A 19,380-nucleotide genomic window follows, 5' to 3' on the forward strand; every position below is an offset into this window, starting at 1 on the left:
TGCAAGGCCGTGCTGTGATTGGCCAATAGCCACTTTGAGTGGCAGTCGGGGCAAACACTCTCGCCAGAACATGATTTACTATTCTGTCCTTATCGGGTCGCCACTCGAACGGTCCTGAGTCGGCTAAGCGAACTTCGCAGCGCTCGATGCGGCAGCTCGCTCGCTTTAGCTCGCTCGGTGGTGTCTCACGTGGCTCAAGTTCGCTTGAGGCGGCGGGCCTCCGTTGCGGTCTAGACCATAGAGTAATATATTTAGGTCTAGTCAGTTGTTGAAGGCAAGAGGCCAAGAGGCAAGAGGCACTTCCACATTGGCCACAGAAGCAGGTTGTGGAAGCAGGGCTAGGATTTCGAATGTCGCAGCAGAGACAGAGACACCATGTAGTAGTAGTATCTGTGCTGCGGTGAGCAATGTATGATGAGTCCGAGAGAGAAAATAGGGGGCTTTGCAAGAGGTCTCGGCTGTACATGCTGCAGTTAGTATCCTTGAAATCCCAGAATACCTTTGGAAAGTCATACATGGTGTGGAAAATGGCGGTAACATTGGCTATTCGGCTATGTGTGTAGCCACTAGCCAGATAATACATGAAGCAGGTGTGCATGCTGCACGTACAACCACACTGCTAGTGTCAGACCTCTATCTGTTTTCAATCTGCACATTGATTCAGTCTAAATTGATCGGTCTGTCCTCCTTTCCTAATATCCACCTCTTCCCACCCCTTTCTCTCAGCCGTGCACGCACGCATGCCTGCACACACGCAAACACGCACGCACGCATGCAAGCACACAATTTACACACACACACACACACACACACACACACACACACACACGTGTGCACACACACGTGTGCACACTATTTGGAGGTCAACATGCCCTTGAGGCTGCCACTGCAATGATAGTACCGTAGCATTCATTTTCTAGTACATGTTTGATACCTCAGTATACGCCCTTGTGTTGCTCATCCCTCATTGCATCCAACATTTGAGGGAGACGCTTCCTGCTAGATCTGCACTTGATTTGAACACAAACATCTTTATACTCAGAGATGTGCACTAGGGGTGCAACAGTTAATCAAACTAATGTTTGATGTAATCGATTAAGAAAAATAATTGATAAGTTAATAGAAGTATCGATTAATAATCAATCCCTTTTTTGGGCATACAGTATATCATTATAGGTGAAAACTTATAAAACATTAAATTGTGAAAATCTACAAGCATTTAGATCTTCACTGTTTTTGCACAGCACTGTTGAGTAAATTACTTAAGTGCGGAAAAGTAATCAGTAGAATAAAAATAAAAGTAAATAATCGATAGTTGCAGTCCTAATGTGCACGTCTGTGTTTGGTAAACTAAAGAGCAAACTGCTGTGTTAGCATAGCGGAGACTGGCCCCATCCAGTGAGTACAGTGTGTGGATGAACAGTGGTGTCCCAGTAGTACAGTAGAGTAGGCCAGCAGTGCACAGCAGTAGAGAGCCATGTCTACACACAGGCTGCTCATTAATAATGCAGGGAGGCTTGGATGTCCTCCTGTTTAATCAGCCTGTCTGCCTGGCTGCTGAGCACTGCCTCAGCACCACATCTCTACCTGCATCTCTACTCTACGCAGCTGCAGCACGGCCATAACACCTACAATACAGTACAGTACAGAGGTGCTGATTGCATATGGGGGGAAAACTGGCAAAACCACAGAAGAGAATTCTTTGACTTTTAGTTGTTTGTTTGACTTTGACCACAGTATATCTCCACCTGTTAAAATGCTAATTCCAAGGCTGGCCCCATTTAGACTGGCAGCCAAATCCAGCCTGAATCAGATCTATGCCACATCCAGATTGGAATCTGATTTGTTTAAATATAAGTCTAAACACAAGTCTAAGTCACATGGAATCCGATTTAGATCAGAATGCTGCGTTCAGACTGAGACGGATCTCCTGAAATCAGACTTGAAGTCACATTTGTAAAGAATCTGATTCCATGTGACTTGTTTGTGTTTAGATTTATTTAAACAAATCAGATTCCAATCTGGATGTCGCACATACGTATCTGATTCAGGCTGGATTTGGCTGCCAGTGTAAATGGGGCCCAATAAGTGTTGACGCCAAGAAAGGTTTCTGCAGTATAGCTGGTCTCTGGTACTTTTACTAATCCTGGTGCGTTACTACCTGCTTACTCTTATTATTTTGTAGTAGTATTTCGGTATTGTTACTGATAATTTGACAATAAGCGTCTCGACATACTTATTTACTTATCGTCCTAGATACAGGAGTGGGCCGACTGCTCTGGGTGGGTAGAAAGGCCATTCTGGGAATTTGAAGGTAGCCATTATATTATGTAAAAGTGTCCCGGGGGTAAAGTAGTATATGCTGAAACCCTAACAGCCTCCAACCCTTTGTGCACTTATCATAGCCATCTGAGCGGCCGTCAGTTGGGTGAAACCGAAAAGCAATTTTCCCTCCTCAGAGGACCAGAAATTACTCCATTTCCCTTTAGGACCAGCCTCTAGATATACATACATCAAGCTGATACTTTATACCGGTAGGCTTGAAAGGATGTGAGTCAAATGCTAATAAGCGCGCACAGGGAGCTGGAGCTTAAATCGAGACAAAATGTGCACAGAACAAAGTACAAAGTAGCAGACAAAGTAAATACCTTGACGCGAGCCATGTTTATTCCTTTGTTTGAGCAATTAGGAACACAACAAATGTGTGGAACCTTTATTTTTTATCAGAGAAATGTATTGATCGGGGGAACACAGTGAGCAAAGGTGGACAGGCACCGCGGGAGGAAAGATTAAACAAAAGTCCATGTAGGCCGTAGGTTTTCAACCAGTGGTCTGGGGACCACCCGTGGTCCTTGAGGCGGTTCCAGGTGGTCCCCAGCTAAATGATGGAGAGTTGGTAACCAAGAACTTTAACTCTTGAGAGCGTAAAAAGAAACCAAATGGCCCCTTACGGGTCCATTTGGTTAGGCCTATATTTGTTATTTGTTATGAGTTAAAACAACACAAAATATATATTGTTACAATTACAATTACAATTTAGGCATTTAGCAGACGCTCTTAATCCAGAGCGATTTACATTAAGCAATAACATAAAGCATGGCATACATCACACATATAAAAAGTAGTTATGATGAAACGTGTGTAAGCTAAGAATGTAACAGTGGAGTATCTATATTGTGAAACTATATATGTAAACTATACATACTATACTATATTATATATTATACATATGTACTATAAAGTGCTATGACTACATAAAATGCAATTCTAGTCTACGTAACATGCTATAAGTCTGTTGTTATTTTCTGAGTTAAAATCACACAAAACATTGTATCTGTGTAGCAGCACTGCACATCGTAGAGAGAATGCCAGGGTAACAGATGATGCATTGAGATTGTGAGAGTGTAACAAACACTCGGGACTTTGCTGTGTACAGTATCAAGCCTCTATGCTCACTGACCCTATCATCACCTCCCTCATGCATTATGTTCTGAAGTGGAAAAGCCTGTGAGATTTGACAAATCCCTTATGGGTCCATTTGGTTTCATTTTACGCTCTCTAGAGAGTTACATTGTTGTTAAACCACTATGCGATCAGTTCAGTGAAAACAGCACTGGGGCTTTCAGCTATTTTTTTTTTTTTGTGGTGTAAACCACTCCTACAACTGGCTTTGTTAGTTTACGTGTCTGTCTGTCTGTCTGTTCGTACCAAAAATGAGCATGGTTGCTATGGTCACCCAGTTCACACGGGTGTGATTTCATTACGTCAGACCACAGCTGATCAGTCTATATAAGACCTTACACCACTCAGTCCACACGGGTGTGATTTTTTACTTGTAACGGAGTACCTACTTCAATATTGTGGTCTTGCATCCTGTGACGTCAATTGGGTATGGCAGGGTATGGCAGCTGCCATACCTTGGCTCCAGGGGAGGGACAAATGGAGGAAAATATGCCCAAAAAAGAGGCAAATTACCGCAAAAATGCAAAATGCGCCGTGAGCTTGCCATACCTTAGCTTTAGCTGAAATGACACCACTGATTGCATCATCTGAGTACTTCCTCCTCCACTGATAGGCTGCAGCCTTGGGTGGTAGATGGCAGCGTTCTCCTTGGACATGTAGTCCTTCCTCCACCAGTCTCTCTCGCACTCTCCCTCTCACTCTCTCTCTCTCTCTCTCTGCCAGCTTGGCCGCCACGCTGGTGCCACTGCCACAGTACACTGGCCTGGCTGAAATGCATTCTGGGTAAAGGAAAATATCCCCCTCTGAATGTGTGCTGCTTGGGGGTGAGAGGAGCTATAAATAAACCCGGGTTTTTTTTCTTCTTTTTTTTCACGCTTCATTCATGTGCAGTCAGACCCATGCAGCCTTGCGTTAGAGCTGCTCGCACTGATAATAAAATGTTTTGATGGTTTCATAGGTTAACCTCATAAAAAATGATTTAATGCGGCCAGGGGTTACTTAATTTATGCTGTGGTATATATAGGAAAGGCATACGGTTTTGAACCAACTGATGTATATCTTTCCGTAAGTCCAAACATGTCTGTTAATAAATATCCCCCCTCCGCAAATTCAAAACATTCCCAATTGCACATCCTGCACAGCTGCTCAGGTTCTTTGAAGGTTTATAGACAGAAGGTCCTTTTCTGTGCATTTTAACCTTATTTCTATCTTCGCAACCTATTTTTTTTCCTTTTAATTAAAAAAGAAATCTCTTCATTGAATTCTTACTTTTCTTGATTCTCACCGGTTGCTTGATACGCAGTATAACATAAACAGGTAGTGTTTATTTATCCATTCATAACTCAGACAGTAAACCAATGTAATCAAATGGCCCTGTAAGAGTCCCTTTGCCTGGCCTGTATACCCTCAGAGTTAAATCAACACTGACATCCTCTGACGCAGAGTGGGTTCAAACAGCTCTAAACTCATTATGTGTGAGTGGAGAACTCCTTCAGCTCCCTCCATGAAAGCCTGGTTTAGTCAGCTTGGCCAAATGGCCAGATAGTGGTTCTGGAAAGACTCTTTCAGACGAATTGAAGTTGACACAGTAGCTACCTGTTAAAATTGGAGAAGTGGGAGGCATACACTAGTTTAAATGTGGACATAATTGACTCTTGTTTTTTTTTGTTTTTTTTTTAAGATATTTTTTTGCGGCTTACGCCTTTTATTGGTTTTTGAAGGGACAGACAGTAGGCTGACAGGAAACGGGAGAGAGATGGGGGAAGACATGCAGTAAAGGCCGTGTCGGGCTCGGGAGTCGAACCCGCGGCACACTGCGACTGGATTACCAGTCGGGTGCCCAGACGGTTACGCCACCGCCTGGGCCATAATTGACTCTTGTTGACTGAACTGTATTTGTTCCTTTATTTATTTTGACCATCGCCCTATTATTTCTGTGTTGTGCTTTTTCACTCTGTTACCCTTTCCTCCTTGATAAATCATTAAAAGAACACTAAGGATTTCACAGTGTAGTGATTCAAGATTTCACATTTGTTCAGTAGGCCTATACAGTGCATATAGAACCATAATTATTTTTGACCACAATACAAACAGACATTATACCAGTAAGATGCCTGAGGGCGAGAAGCAACCTCGCGTGCACGCATCCGCCTGGGTGACAGCAGACTGCTGGTCGAGCGCTGGCACTTTGGCATGGGGGGTCAGATCAACATATGGAATGTCAGAACAGGTCAGCTCCATATAGAGATCTAAGGGTGGCAGCGGGGGCAGTGTCTTGAGTGTACAGGGTTTGATGAGGGCCCAGGTAGGGCCAGGCCTTAATTTTTGGGCCTGTTGAGAACTCCAGTTTTCGCCGGCTGCTGGGCGCGGCTGGCTGCACTAATAACTTTAGGGCAGGCCCGTCTGGAGTTTAAATGGACAGGTATCAGTCAAAAGGGAGACATCGAAGAGGAAGGATGGATGGGGAAGGATCAACATATGGAATGTCAGAACAGATTAGCTCCATATATGGACATCTAAGGGTTTGAGGTGAGATTTAGAGTTGCTGGCCAATATTAATGACATCAGAGATCTCCATGGGCTTAATATTGATGACATCACGTGATGCCACGAGGCATGACCATATATGGGGAGTGACCAACCAAACATAGTAAACATAGTAAATGCGACCTGCTGTCGCAATTAAACAAACAGAAAGAGAAACATATAAATAAAAATCACACCCGTGTGAACTGAGTGGTGCAAGGTCTTATATAGCCTGATCAGCTGTGGTCTGACGTAATGTCAGTGACCATAGTAACCATGCTCATTCTTTTGAGGGACAGGTACAGGTACACAAACACACACACACACAGGTACTAACAAAGCCAGTTGTTGGAGTGGTTTGCACCACTCAAAAAGGACAAACAAATAATGACATGATTGTCAGGTCAGTCTAGAGGGGTCCACTACATCCAAGACTGGTTGCCATGCCATACCTTCCAATACACTTGTATCTTTGTACATTTCCAAAACGTATGCATACGTACCAACTTCTGTGTCACATGTATTACAGTTAGGAGAGCTGTGACCAAGCTTGCTTCTCAGTGGAGGTGTTTAATGGAGTCTGTGCAAAAATGTATCATTCATATTGCAGCTCTCATTTCCTATAGTTGTCCAAGTCTTCTATCTGACATTCCAGAATCCAAATAAATTTGCCACTGTCTTCAAATATGATCAGTGGAATAGTTTGAATTTACATCAAAGCATTCATACAAATAGGAAATAAATCTTTTTTGGCACAGGTTGTGTAAGAATAGGACATGTAAGCATGTCCTAGGCGGGGCTTGCATGTTATTTGTTACATAATGACATAATTTGTAAAAATCGGAAGAAACGTGACTGTTGTAAGGAATATTTATTCTTCAAACTCCATTATGCCTCCCTCATAATAGTGTAGCAAGCTGGTCCAGTCCCTCATCTAGCCAGGACTTGCTTACAGCGAGTCTAGAGACTTGCTGTAAGCACTGAACCAGGGCTATCCCTCATCCTGCCAGACCCTGAATACTGGGTCCTCACACGAGGGAAGAAAATCTCACAGTGAGTAGTCATAATGAAACGTGTGATGGTGCACTGGTCATATGATCCACCCTGTCAGTCTGCAGTGTGTGAGAGAGAATGGACCTGCATCCTTGATGCCACAGAGCAACATTACAGCTAGTTGCCAGGGAAACCGCCTCGGCCCGTCCTCATTGGTACTCAGGTGCAGTGGTTCTCAAACTTCTTAATCAAGGACCCCCAGTTTGGTATGCGTTAAGGGAGCTCCGTTACAGACCAGTATGGGTCCATTTCAGTCGAGATGCTACTCACCTTAGCATTGGGTTGTTAGCTGATGTTGTCAACAAGACTGGGGCGCGCCATCCACTGAATTATCGTTCACTACAGGAAAACCCTTGAGAACCACATTGAGTGTCTACTAAATTCACAACAATGACAAATGATGATAAAATATATTGCGTGTGTGTGTGCGTGCGTGCGTGGCTGTGTGCGTAGTTATCTATATTTAATTTATATGCATATTATCTGCTCCTGTCTCATGCATACATGCTTGGTTGCCTGTCTGCAGTTGTATCTTTGTCAAACCCGGTTGCTCTGGTATCAGTTACAACATATCGATGTGTTCATAGTGATTTGAAATAGGAGTGCTCAGTGCTGCCAGTGGTGTATCGGGTACCGGAGGGCATTCTGATGTGCTGTTCAGTAACTGTGATTTGACACCATGTCTGTCAATACTAACTCACTAGGTCACCAACCAATGCGATGCCACAAAGCAGTATAATTAACCACTTAACCTATTGTTGCTGACTTTGTTGTAAATTAAGACCCTACACTTGATCATCATATTGCTTTCCACAAAACGGCCTGGCCAATCAGCGGCAGCTAGAGGCGGGATCCCACCTCTAGCTGCCACTGATTGGCCAGGCCGTTTTGTGGCCTGGGCATCAAGTCTGCCTGAGAGTTCCCAGATGGGAGCAGGAGGGGGGAACCCAGTGTACTCTCTGCTGCCCCATCTGGCGGAGTCAGGTTAGGTTAGTGTTACTTTCGGTCAAATCAGACGGCACACCTGGACATATCAAACGGCACACCGCGGCACACAGGTTGGGAAACACTGCTCTACTCTACAGTGTCACACAAAAGCATCAACCCGCCTTGTCACCCAGAGGGACCGGGCTTTTGCGGCCCGGGCACCTTTGCTTTGGAGTTCATCATACTATACACAGTATTACACACACACACACACACACACACACACACACACACACACACACACACACACACACACACACACACACACACGGATAGTGAGGATGTCATATCCACAACGCTCCCCTCCTCTTGATCTGCTGCACAAAGACGCCTGGGGCGGCAAGTCTCTAAAATAGAGCAAAGGGAGCTTTATCGGCTTGAAAGAGAGAGTGTGTGTGTGTGTGTGTGTGTGTGTGTGTGTGTGTGTGTGTGTGTGTGTGTGTGTGTGTGCGTGTGTGCGTGCGTGCGTGCGTGCGTGCGTGCGTGCGTGCGTGCGTGCGTTGTAAAGTGTGATGTAACCTTGCATAAGTGCTGAAAATCCAATATGTGTGTATTTGCATGCGTGCGTGCGTGCATGCGTGGGTGGCTGGCTGGCTGTGTGTCACTGCATATACCTCCAAGCCAACATGGATGCACATCATGTTGTATTGCACAGCATTGCTCTAACGAATGCCATGGCTGTGGACGACGGAACAAACATGTGGCTGTGTTACTGTCATGGCCAGATAGTACTGTCCAGAGTATAGTACCCTAGCGCTGTCACCATGTCCTAGGCTGTAGCTGGCCTGTCTGGCGCCGTCTCCACTTCAGAGCAGCCTTCCCTGCCTTTCCCCTCAGCAGAGCTACTCGTCACTGTCATGGCTGCCTTCATGCTCCTGTCCAAGCTGCCACAACACATTCATCTTGATGATGTTTAGCATGGGGCTCTGTTCTCTTAAGCAATTAAACCATATATGCTCCCGTTGACTGGAGTCCCCCAGGGCGCTACACTAGGCCCTGTCCTTTTTTCCCCCCTCTACGCCAAATCTCTTTGCTGAAAATTTAGCCGATCTACAAGCTCATAACGCTTCGCAAAGCATTATGAGCTTGCAGATCTGTTATGACTTTTGCCCAGCATAGGGATGCTAAGGTTCATGTGGTTAAGGCTGTCTTGAGCTTATTCATCATTAGTAGTCTGCACATGGTCCATACCCTTTGTTGCCATTGTACCCATTGTCAACATAATTATACCGTTGTACCTGTCCTTTTCAACTCTTGGGTTGCTATATCAATAGTTGAATATAATAGAAACATTGTTGTTCCAAGCCACTGATATACAGTACTGTATACTAGACACAAGATCTGCAGGTCAGCAGCATTTAACCACATAACTTAATTGGTCCTCCTCACTAATGCTCATTATAAGATGGTACCACTTTTGTCTGCTCGCTCTTGGTCTCAGAGGAGGCTGCCAACGATGACATCGTCGGTAGACAGGTTTGGTCATTAAACGGTTTAGATGGCTTTAATTTCAGCCTGCTATCTTTCCAGGAATTTGCTTTGAAGTTCCTGAACATCCACAGCCCCCCCCCCCCCCCCCCCCCCCTGCCCCCACAGAGTTGACGTCACTGACTGTCAACTGATCTTATATGAGCTTAAGTGAAAACCAATTGAAGATAAGGTTGAAAATCAAAGAGAGCAACAGTGGCATCAGATTTTTGACCTTGTGCATGAACTGCATTTTGGTCTTTGATACCATGACAGTACCACTGATCTACCTGATTATTTCACGGAACCTGCATCTCACTAACCTTGATCGTGTCACCAGGCTTTCCACCTCGGAGGAAAGCCTGGTCTGTGTTTCTAAATCGCCGTGTGATCCGATCTAGACCGGATGGTAAAATCTAAAATGGGAAAAGAAACCTCTCTTATTCCCGTTTGTGGTTTTCGGCTTTTTCGGCGTCGCTTTGTTTTGGTCCCCCCTGTTAGTTTTTAGTCTCGCCAGTCGCTACGAGTTTGAATAAAATATGGATATACCAAACAAACTATTCCAAGACATACAAGAAACGTGTTGGATTCATACACCGCACGATGCCCTTGATCACAGGGAATTTTGGCTACTTCTGATTCCAGTTTGTGGTTTCCTCCCTGATAACTACAAATCAGTGTCAACATGACGTAAGTTACCATCCGCTCCCGACTGGATCATAAACCCGAAAAGGAATGCTTCCCAGGCTAGCGGTTCACAAACTTCCCCCTATCCCCCAAACAAGCAAGCAGACCTTTCTCTCCCAATGGAGATTTGTCGTGCTCCCTTGAAAAGACACTATTCGCTCAGGCTTATGGCAAATAGTTGTTTGTTGTTGTTGGTTGTTCATTGTTTGATGTAAAGTGTCCTTGGGTTGATGAAAGCCGCTATATAAATTTAAGCTATATGTGTCCAAGATCACCTTTTTAGTTCTTCTCTTTAAGTGACATGAATTGTGAACAACATTGATAAATGAATGGTGGCTTTAGTATTGAATGGTGAGCTATAGGTCAGTATTGACGGACATGGTGTCAAATCACAGTCACTGAACAGGCTGCACATCAGAATTCCCTCTGGTACACGATTGGCAGGACTCCTATTTCGAATCACTATTTAACACATTGATAAGTGTAAGTAATACCAAATTTATTTGAAATTCATAGTTTTTCAACTTATTCTATCTGGACACATAACCAATTTAGACATTTAGCATAAGCTCTTATGCTAGATTGGAGTAACCGGCAAGGACCCTCGTCAACAAACGTCAGGGTAAATGGTCAAAAAGTAAACAAGAAAACACCAGCCAAACAGGAATACACTCTGAAGCCGTCCTCACTGTATTGTTTGTAATTATTAGTATTTTCATGATTGTTGTAGTTGTTATTTAGCATTATTTGGTTACTTTATTGGTTTATTGGATTATTTATGGGCACGCCTCCTCAGGCCTAATTGATTGCCAGAGCAACGGTATAGGCCTGGGTGATTGGGGAACGGCATTCTGGGTGGACAAATGTTTTTTACCAGCACAGAGAGAACAATGCCATAAAGGAACTGAGAAGCTGTTTGTGCCAATGATGTAATGGATGATGCAAACCAAAATGATATTCAACCTGTGGACACTATCTGAATTCCAATACCCAAAATCTCAGCCACTCACACTCGCTCACTCCAGCATGGCGGTGTTACAGTGAAACTGGTGACCTGCTGAAATATGTGACAATCGTGTAGACATACTAGACAACTAGACATCACATAACGTCTAACGTCATTCTGAGACTCTGAACTTAAATCATTGCGGTTTGTTTATTAGTAGAGTTCAACCTAGCAGTATTTAGGCCACGTTTTTAAAGACCTCCATATAAGTTATATGAAGTCCACAAGATGCTCACATATTTCGGCAGGTCACCAATTTCACCATAACACCGCCATGGTGAGCGAGTGGCTGAAATTTGAGGTATTGGAATTTGGCCAATGTGTATTTTATGCCTTCGCACAACTACAAGTCTGGGTGCATCAATGGGTTTGATTTGTTTGGAACTGACAAACGCCATTTCACACTCAAGGTTTGGTCTGATGGTGGCGCTAGACTAAAAGGTCATTGTAAACCATGATCAATAGTGCACACAGCAAATTTCATGTCAATCCAGCCATTATTTTTTCGAGATAACAGACTGACAGACAAACGTCATTACGTAATCCCATGGGAATGAACGTATTTGACAGCCTTTTTCCAAAAGAGGAATAGCTCAGTGATTCAAAAACAGCAGCAGAGAGAGACAGCATTATATAATAGCACATGTTTTGTTTTCATTTGGGGATAGATGCCATGTATAGAATGTCATAGCCTTGTATCTGCAGGTGCATGTTGACATTTGCAAGAGGTCTCAGCACTGTGATCTTTGTGTACTGGGGTTGTTCTTCTTTTGTCCTTGTATTGCACAGCATTGCTATACCGAATGCCATGGCTGTGGACGAACAAACATGTGGCTGTTAGATGGCCAGATAGTACTGTCCAGTGTCCAAGGCGACTGTGGCTCAAGAGGTAGAGCAGGTCGTCCAATGATCCGTGGGTCGGCGGTTCGAATCCCGGCTCCTCCTGGCTACATGTCGAAGTGTCCTTGGGCAAGACACTGAACCCCAAATTGCTCCCGATGTGCTGGTTGGTACCTTGCATGGCTTCCGCCGCAATCGGTGTATGAATGTGTGTGTGAATGGGTGAATGTAATGCACAATCTATGTAAAGCGGCACTATATAAATGCACCATTTACCATTTATTTACCACTAGCGCTGTCACCTGTCCTGACTCCTGTACCTTGTTGACCACTGTACAGCACTTTGTAACATTGTTTTGAAAGGTGCTTCATAAATAAAATGTACTTACTTTACTTACCTGGCCTGTCTGGCGCCGTCTCCAGAGCAGCCTTTCCTGCCTTGTTGTTCTTCTTTTGGGGGGTCTGTCTGTGACACACGGAATACATTTTTAGAGGCTTTGTTCGGAGGAATTGTAATTACCATAGGCTTGTGTGCGTGCGTGCGTGCGTGCGTGCGTGCGTGCGTGCGTGCGTGCGTGCGTGCGTGCGTGCGTGCGTGCGTGCGTGCGAGCAAGACTCATGTATTATTGAAAAGAAGTGAAGGTGGGAAGACTGTGAGTCAGGGGTTCCTGCCGAGTGTTGTTCAGCACTTCAACCAGACCACCTGAGACTCTTTCTCCCTCCCTCCATGTAATAATGGTGCTGCTCTCCATCCGGAGTGAGATTATTGGGACATGATTCTGACGTGATTTGTGATAATGCATCTCCCTGCTGGTAGAGTTTTGTGTTGAGATGCGTTGTGTGCCTCGCATCGTCTGACACAAGAGACAAGAGACAAGAGAAGGAGGTACCGTAGAGGAAGAGAGTGAGAGAGAGAGAGATAAGGAAAAAGGAGAGAAAGCTCACACTGCGAAATTGTGAGTGTTTACACGTGCTGTACACTTGTGTTGGAAGCTGCGATCCTTGCTACATGATGATTAGCATGATGATAGCGGAAGCCTTTAGCGCAGCTGGGAGCCAATCCAGGACATCGCTTTTACATGACTAACACACAGCAGCACAGTGACTGACCACGTCATCTCATCTGACTCTCTCTCCCACATTATTCACCCCTCTGTCCTCTCCTTTCCTCTCACTGCCGTGTGCAAAGAAAAAAAAGGCTTTCACAACACCATTTGGCCCTGAAATGGATGTGCGCCAGGGGAGGAGTGGGTATGAATTGAATGACAGATGGATCTGGACGTGAGGTGTCTTGTTAATGATAGTCTGCAGTGTAGAATTCAATACCGGGCCTGTCTGTTCATTGTAGGGCTGCAACTATTGATTACAGTATCTTAGTGAATACTCAATCTATTATTTTTGCTGTTAATTGAATAATCGATTTTACCCTTTCATTTTTATCCCACGATTTTGCAACCCATTTTTTCACCCAGTGTCAATTATCCAATGTAATCCTGGGCGCTACACTTCCTCTGCCAACCTGGGGGGGCAGCGGATTGGCCTCATGCTTCCTTCTATGCATGAGGAATCCAAGTTGCTTCTTTTCACCTGATAGGGGGGAGTTTCCCCGGCCGGACGTAGCGCGTGGAGGAACATGTTATTCCGACCAGTTCCTTTCCCCTCCATCAGGCGCCCCGGCTGACCAGGGGGAGGTAGCTTAGAGACCAGGATTACTGCATGTTTTTTGTGAGGGTACCTACCATAGGGGACACGGGGAGAACATGCAAACTCCACACAGAAAGGCCCTTTCGCCAACCCCACCTCGGGTATGGGCACTGATGACGCACGGAGGAGGGAACACGCCCACAGCGTCCCCAGTGGGAATCGAACCCAGGACCTTCTAGCTGTGAGGCAACAGCACTACCGACTGTGCCACCGTGAACAGGGTTGACGATTATTTTTTGAGACGCCCCTCCTATGTTTGTTTTTATTTCAAAACATAAATGTGAATGCAAGAAAACAAAAATACATAACAAAAACAGAGACAATAAAAGAAATCCAAAGAAAAACAGCTTGACAAACTTAAAAAATACAGCATTTTTCAGACAGTACAAGGCAAGGCAGGGAACAGCAGGAGACATGACTCATAATATACAGCAGATATCCAACATTAATTGTCACAAGCCCGGCCTGCATCCAGCCCTTGCTCGCACCCCGAGGAGACAGAAGCTCCGGTGACCTCCATATGTCCAGCTTTTGGTGTGTGTGCACAAACTTTGTCTTACACAAACATCAAATCCCATTGACAATGAATGGACAATTTTGAGTGTTCGTGTAAACACAAACATTGCGTGACACAAACATTGAGACATCGAGGCGAAGGTGCAGGACGCAAATTCTGATTGGCCGGAATGAGATGATGCATGATGATGTACGATGATAAGATCGCCACTCACTTCGCACGGGTGTTGAGTTTTTAGAATCTATTAAATTGATTGATTGGTTTGAATAACTGTCAGTACTGTTTTTCCTCTGTTCATTGGCAGTGAATGAAGACAACTATCAGTTATACACTGTAGTGTATAAGCTGTAGTGTATGTAGCCTATACTGTATATCAGTTATACACTGTAGTGTATAAGCTGTAGTGTATGTAGCCTACTGTATATCAGTCATACAGATGTATGGCACTATCTGTTGAATCCCAGGGCTTGAGAGCAAATTGCTTTATTTCCTGCACTGCTGATTCAAGGATTTACTGTGACTATCCACCTCCCACACACACAAACACAGTACACACAGTACACGCACGCACGCACGCACGCACGCACGCATTCACGCACGCACGCACACACACACACACACACACACACACACACACACACACACACACAATAGCTTTCCTTCACTGAGTCAATGCTGCTATCTGATGAAGGCCGGGTTGGAGGAGGAAGGAAATGGCTTGAGAATCCTCTCTCCTCCTTCTGCCAAGTATCAGCCTTAACATCTATCCGTCGTGATCTCTCTATTTCCGTCACGCTTTCACTCTGTCTGACAACAATGTGTCTGACTCTTTTCTTTGTCTGTCTCCACCTCTGTCATTTATCTCTGTCAGTCTGTCTCAGCTTAGTGCTCTTTCTCTCTCTCTCTCTCTCTCTCTCTCTTGTTTATCTCTCCCTCTGCAACATGGCTGAGAATATTCCACACTTCCTCTGCTGATGCCAGGTGGAGCTGTGATTGGCTACAAAGTGACTATGACTCAGAGCAGACTAGAGTGATTCACTCAAGGCTTATAATCATCCACAGCATCCATCCATACCATTTCATATAGTTGAAATTAGAGTTACTAGTAAAGATAATGGATGGAAATCAATAGATGCTCCCATTAGGTAAAAGTTATCAGGTGGTATGTCTCCCGCAGATAAAAGAGCCGTAAACACCACCAAGCACAATAACACTATTGTTCACCATTGACTTTTTTTATAGTTGTGATATAGACTCTGTCATGCTTCAGCACGCCTCTCACTGAAAATTAATTACTAGGCATGTCAGTCGCTCCCCGTCTGAAAAGGCCTTAAGAACGTTTTTAAAACTATATCTTTATAGTTATATTTATGGTTATAGTGCTTGGTGTGAACAGCCCTTGTTACCAATTATACTAATGAAGGCTCTGTTCCATTTAGTGTATGACAGTGGTTCTCAAACTTTTGAATTTCAAGGACCCCCACTCTCAGAGTTACACACCCATAAGGCCATTTGGAACCCCCTCAAGGAAGCATGCCCTGGACTCCAATTTGAGACCCAGTCTTTCCAAAGTGCACCCTGACTCTGTTTGACCAGAATGGAACAGAGCCTTCTCATTGGTAATACTTACCAGTTATAGGAAGAAAGGAAGAGGCCCAGTTTCTATCCAATAGAGGGTATGCGCGTGACATCATCATCAAACCCGGAAGTTATGCAGGAATGCCTACTGAGTGGTAAAAAACTACTTTCTGGCCTTGACAACCCATGCATCAGAACATAAAAATCCTATCTGGTTGCATTAAACAACGTTAAACTCACTTTGCATGTTTCTTTGCCACTCGATTTGCCACTCGATGTGCCATTCACTTTAAGCTTGCGCATACCCTCTATATGGCTGCTGTGCATAGAGCCTATCGGAGCGTGACAGGATCAAGTCAGTGTGTTAGTGTGAAGTCTTGAAAAGACAAAGGTGGCCGCACACACTCGTAGCCAAAGTGCCGATACTTTATTAGAATAGGACGCAGAGGCTAAAAACCAACGTTTCGACAGATGCAACTGCCTTCTTCAGGGTATGTCGGAAGTCAGTGTGTGAAATGTAAAACCGCATGGTCTTATACTGCCATGGTCTTATACTGCCACCATGTAACCAATGCTACTTACACACAGTATCTAACGTTTCCATGGTCCTCTGTCCTTCACACAGTATCTAACGTTTCCATGGTCCTCTGTCCTTCACACAGTATCTAACGTTTCCATGGTCCTCTGTCCTTCGCAGTCCTGATCCAGGACAGTATCTAACGTTTCCATGGTCCTCTGTCCTTCGCAGTCCTGATCCAGGACAGTATCTAACGTTTCCATGGTCCTCTGTCCTTCGCAGTCCTGATCCAGGCCACCCAGGAGTCCAATGTGAACGTCCCCGCGATGGCTGACACATTGTTTGAGCGTGCAGGCAACGCCAGCTGGGTGGTGGTCTTCAAGGCCCTGATCACCACGCACCACCTCATGGTGCACGGAAATGAGGTGAGCAGAACACACGCACTCCACATACCGTAGGCACTGTCTGGGAAACACTTCATTAAACCTGACACCGGTGTACAACGGAAATAGACTACCTATAAGCTCACAATGCATTGCGAAGCGACAGGTTGTGAGCTTATAGGTGCATCTGCAATTTTTGCTGCGCAAAAAACAGACTTTCCACCTAGCCTTTACAATGTATACCTACAAACATAATATTCATGTCTATTGCATACACACATGCATGCACGATTGCACGCACTCACAGACACTCACACACACGCACGTCGCACGCACGCTCTCATACACACATATACTCGTACATGCATATGCACACATCCACACACAGATCCATACCCACTCACTCACCCAGGGTGTTGGTGTCGATGCCCTGCTGGGGTCAACAAAAGGTAACTCTGACAGATAAGCAGATGTCGTCTGTAGCGCTACTGCCAACTAAACACACTACATCACTGCCACTTGATAGAGACGAAGGATGTATTGATCTGAGAGAGAGGAGGAAGGGGAGAGGAACATTCGATAGAATGAGAATCAGACAATTATTCCTTTATTGTAATCGCACAACAAAACTGTGAAGCAGAGAGAAGTGAAATAAACATTCAGACAGAATCGGGAATCGGAGAAAGAAAAAATAAATAAAATCGGAAAGCATTCACACAAACAATCACTTGGAATGAAATTAAGACGGATGAGCAGAGAGGACAGACATGACAGGCAGATGCTGGGGGTTGGAGATCCAGCTAGAGAGATGTGCTGATAAGGTGATAATCCTATTAACCCCTGTTGTGTACAAATGGCAGTAGTGTGTATTATTGACGTTGCCATTGGTAACACACAGTGACGGTGGCTCTCTGGTGAGGCATCTTTAACACAGATGCGCTCTCTCACAACATCAGGTACATCTCAACCCACTGGGGGCTGGTTGCAAATGTGTGAGTGTATACATTTTAGTAATTGTATTTCAGTGAGTGACAAAGGGTATTGTTTGTTTTTCCTGTGCAAATGCTCATATCTATGCTCCAATGCTCCTATCTATCTACCCATGTGTATTCACTGTACATGCATAGCATATTATGTACCATATACTGTATATACAGCAGGCGCGTAGCGTGAATCAAATGATTGACCTGGCAATTTAGTATCGCGGGGGGAGGGGGGGGGTAGCGCATCTCCGGCCGATAGGTGTGAACGATTTTGACGACGTGTTAATGGGGGACCATTTAAAACAAAGGCGGTTTTGCATGCTGTAGTTTGCTACCAAACTGCACAAGGGCTGCCAAAGTAGGCTATCTTTTGCTGTTTTTCTTGTTTTTTCGCCCCCTCTCTTCGTAGTTGGACTGGGCCAGCTCTAAACTGACTGGGCCACGGCCCGCGTGGCCCAATGGACCCTACGCCGGTGATATACAGTCTAATGAGTTAATTTTGCAAACCACTGGACAGCTCAGCACCACATTTCTTGTGCATGTTGCCACTAATCCAAAATGCCGCAGCTCGCTTGGTCTTCAACCAGCCAAAATTCTCACAAGTCTCCCCCCTTCTCTGCTTCCTCCATTGGCTCCCGGTCGCTGCCCGCACAGAATACAAAACTCTGATGCTGGCATTCAAAGCAACCAAAGGAATGGCACCCCCATATCTTGCAAGTATGATCGAACCCTACAAGCCCTCTCAGATCAGCCACCGCAGGGAAGCTGGAAGTACCTTCACTAAAAACACTGGAACAACGCTCCACACGTCCCAAACTCTTCTCCCTTCTGGCTCCAAAACTATGGAATGCACTTCCCATTACAATCAGAACCCAATCTTCCGCCGTAGTCTGAAAACCCACCTTGTCAGACTCCATCATGGCCCGGAGCACTTGCCCTAGCCCCTTAGATAGCACTTTATGTAGACTTAGATAGCATTTTATACAGACTTACTCTATGGCCAAATACATGTGAAGGGGATCCTTGACATGAAAACGTTTGAGCGCAATATCGGTTTTCAGAAAGCTGTTAGGCTTAGAATCTGCCTCATGTCTTAATGCTAATGGACTAATAAGCAACCACTTGGGAGGAGCGTATACTGTAGCTGGTGGTAACTAGCAGAGCAGGGACTGAGGAGGTTAGGTTCACCTACAGTAGCATCGCTTTAGATCTGAATTAGCCTTTTACAATGCACACATTGCTTACATGTGAAGTATTGCAAAGGACCTGCTTAGTGGGGTCAACCAGAGGTAAGTGACAGATAAGCAGATGTCGTCTTTAGCATCTATTTTGCTCTTGAACAGCCCCGCCCCTGGCTGCATACAGACATGCCTGGCGTATAGTATACACTACAGAGGGTGTTGTGTACTCTATTGGCAGGTTAATTTACATCTCCCCCCTGTATGTCAGTCTCCCTAGAGAGTCCTGTTTGTATAGGGACAGGTGTGGGGGCGATTATGTTTGCATGGAGCCAGGTGTTTGGGGATTAGTGTTATGTCTGTACTCTGTACCACTTCTGATGCTGCTGCTAGACAGTATAGAGAGAGAGAGAGAGAGAGAGAGAGAGAGACACACAGACAGACAGACAGACAGACAGACGTGCACACACACACACACACACACACACACAC

The 19,380-nt window shown here is 44.9% G+C and overlaps 1 protein-coding gene across 1 annotated transcript in view; it reads left to right on the forward strand.

Moving 5' to 3' along the window:
• The window catches only part of snap91a (synaptosome associated protein 91a), a gene marked incomplete at both ends in the record, with an annotated part of 41,292 nt that overhangs the window by 11,842 nt on the left and 10,070 nt on the right, over positions 1 to 19,380 (forward strand). The window contains one exon of the mRNA XM_079502980.1: positions 16,627 to 16,769. Coding sequence (XP_079359106.1) covers positions 16,627 to 16,769 — 143 coding nt within the window. The remainder of the gene's footprint in view (positions 1 to 16,626; positions 16,770 to 19,380) is intronic.

Source organism: Electrona antarctica (genome assembly GCF_951216825.1).
Source record: "Electrona antarctica genome assembly, chromosome: 6".
Taxonomy (NCBI): Eukaryota; Metazoa; Chordata; class Actinopteri; order Myctophiformes; family Myctophidae; genus Electrona; species Electrona antarctica.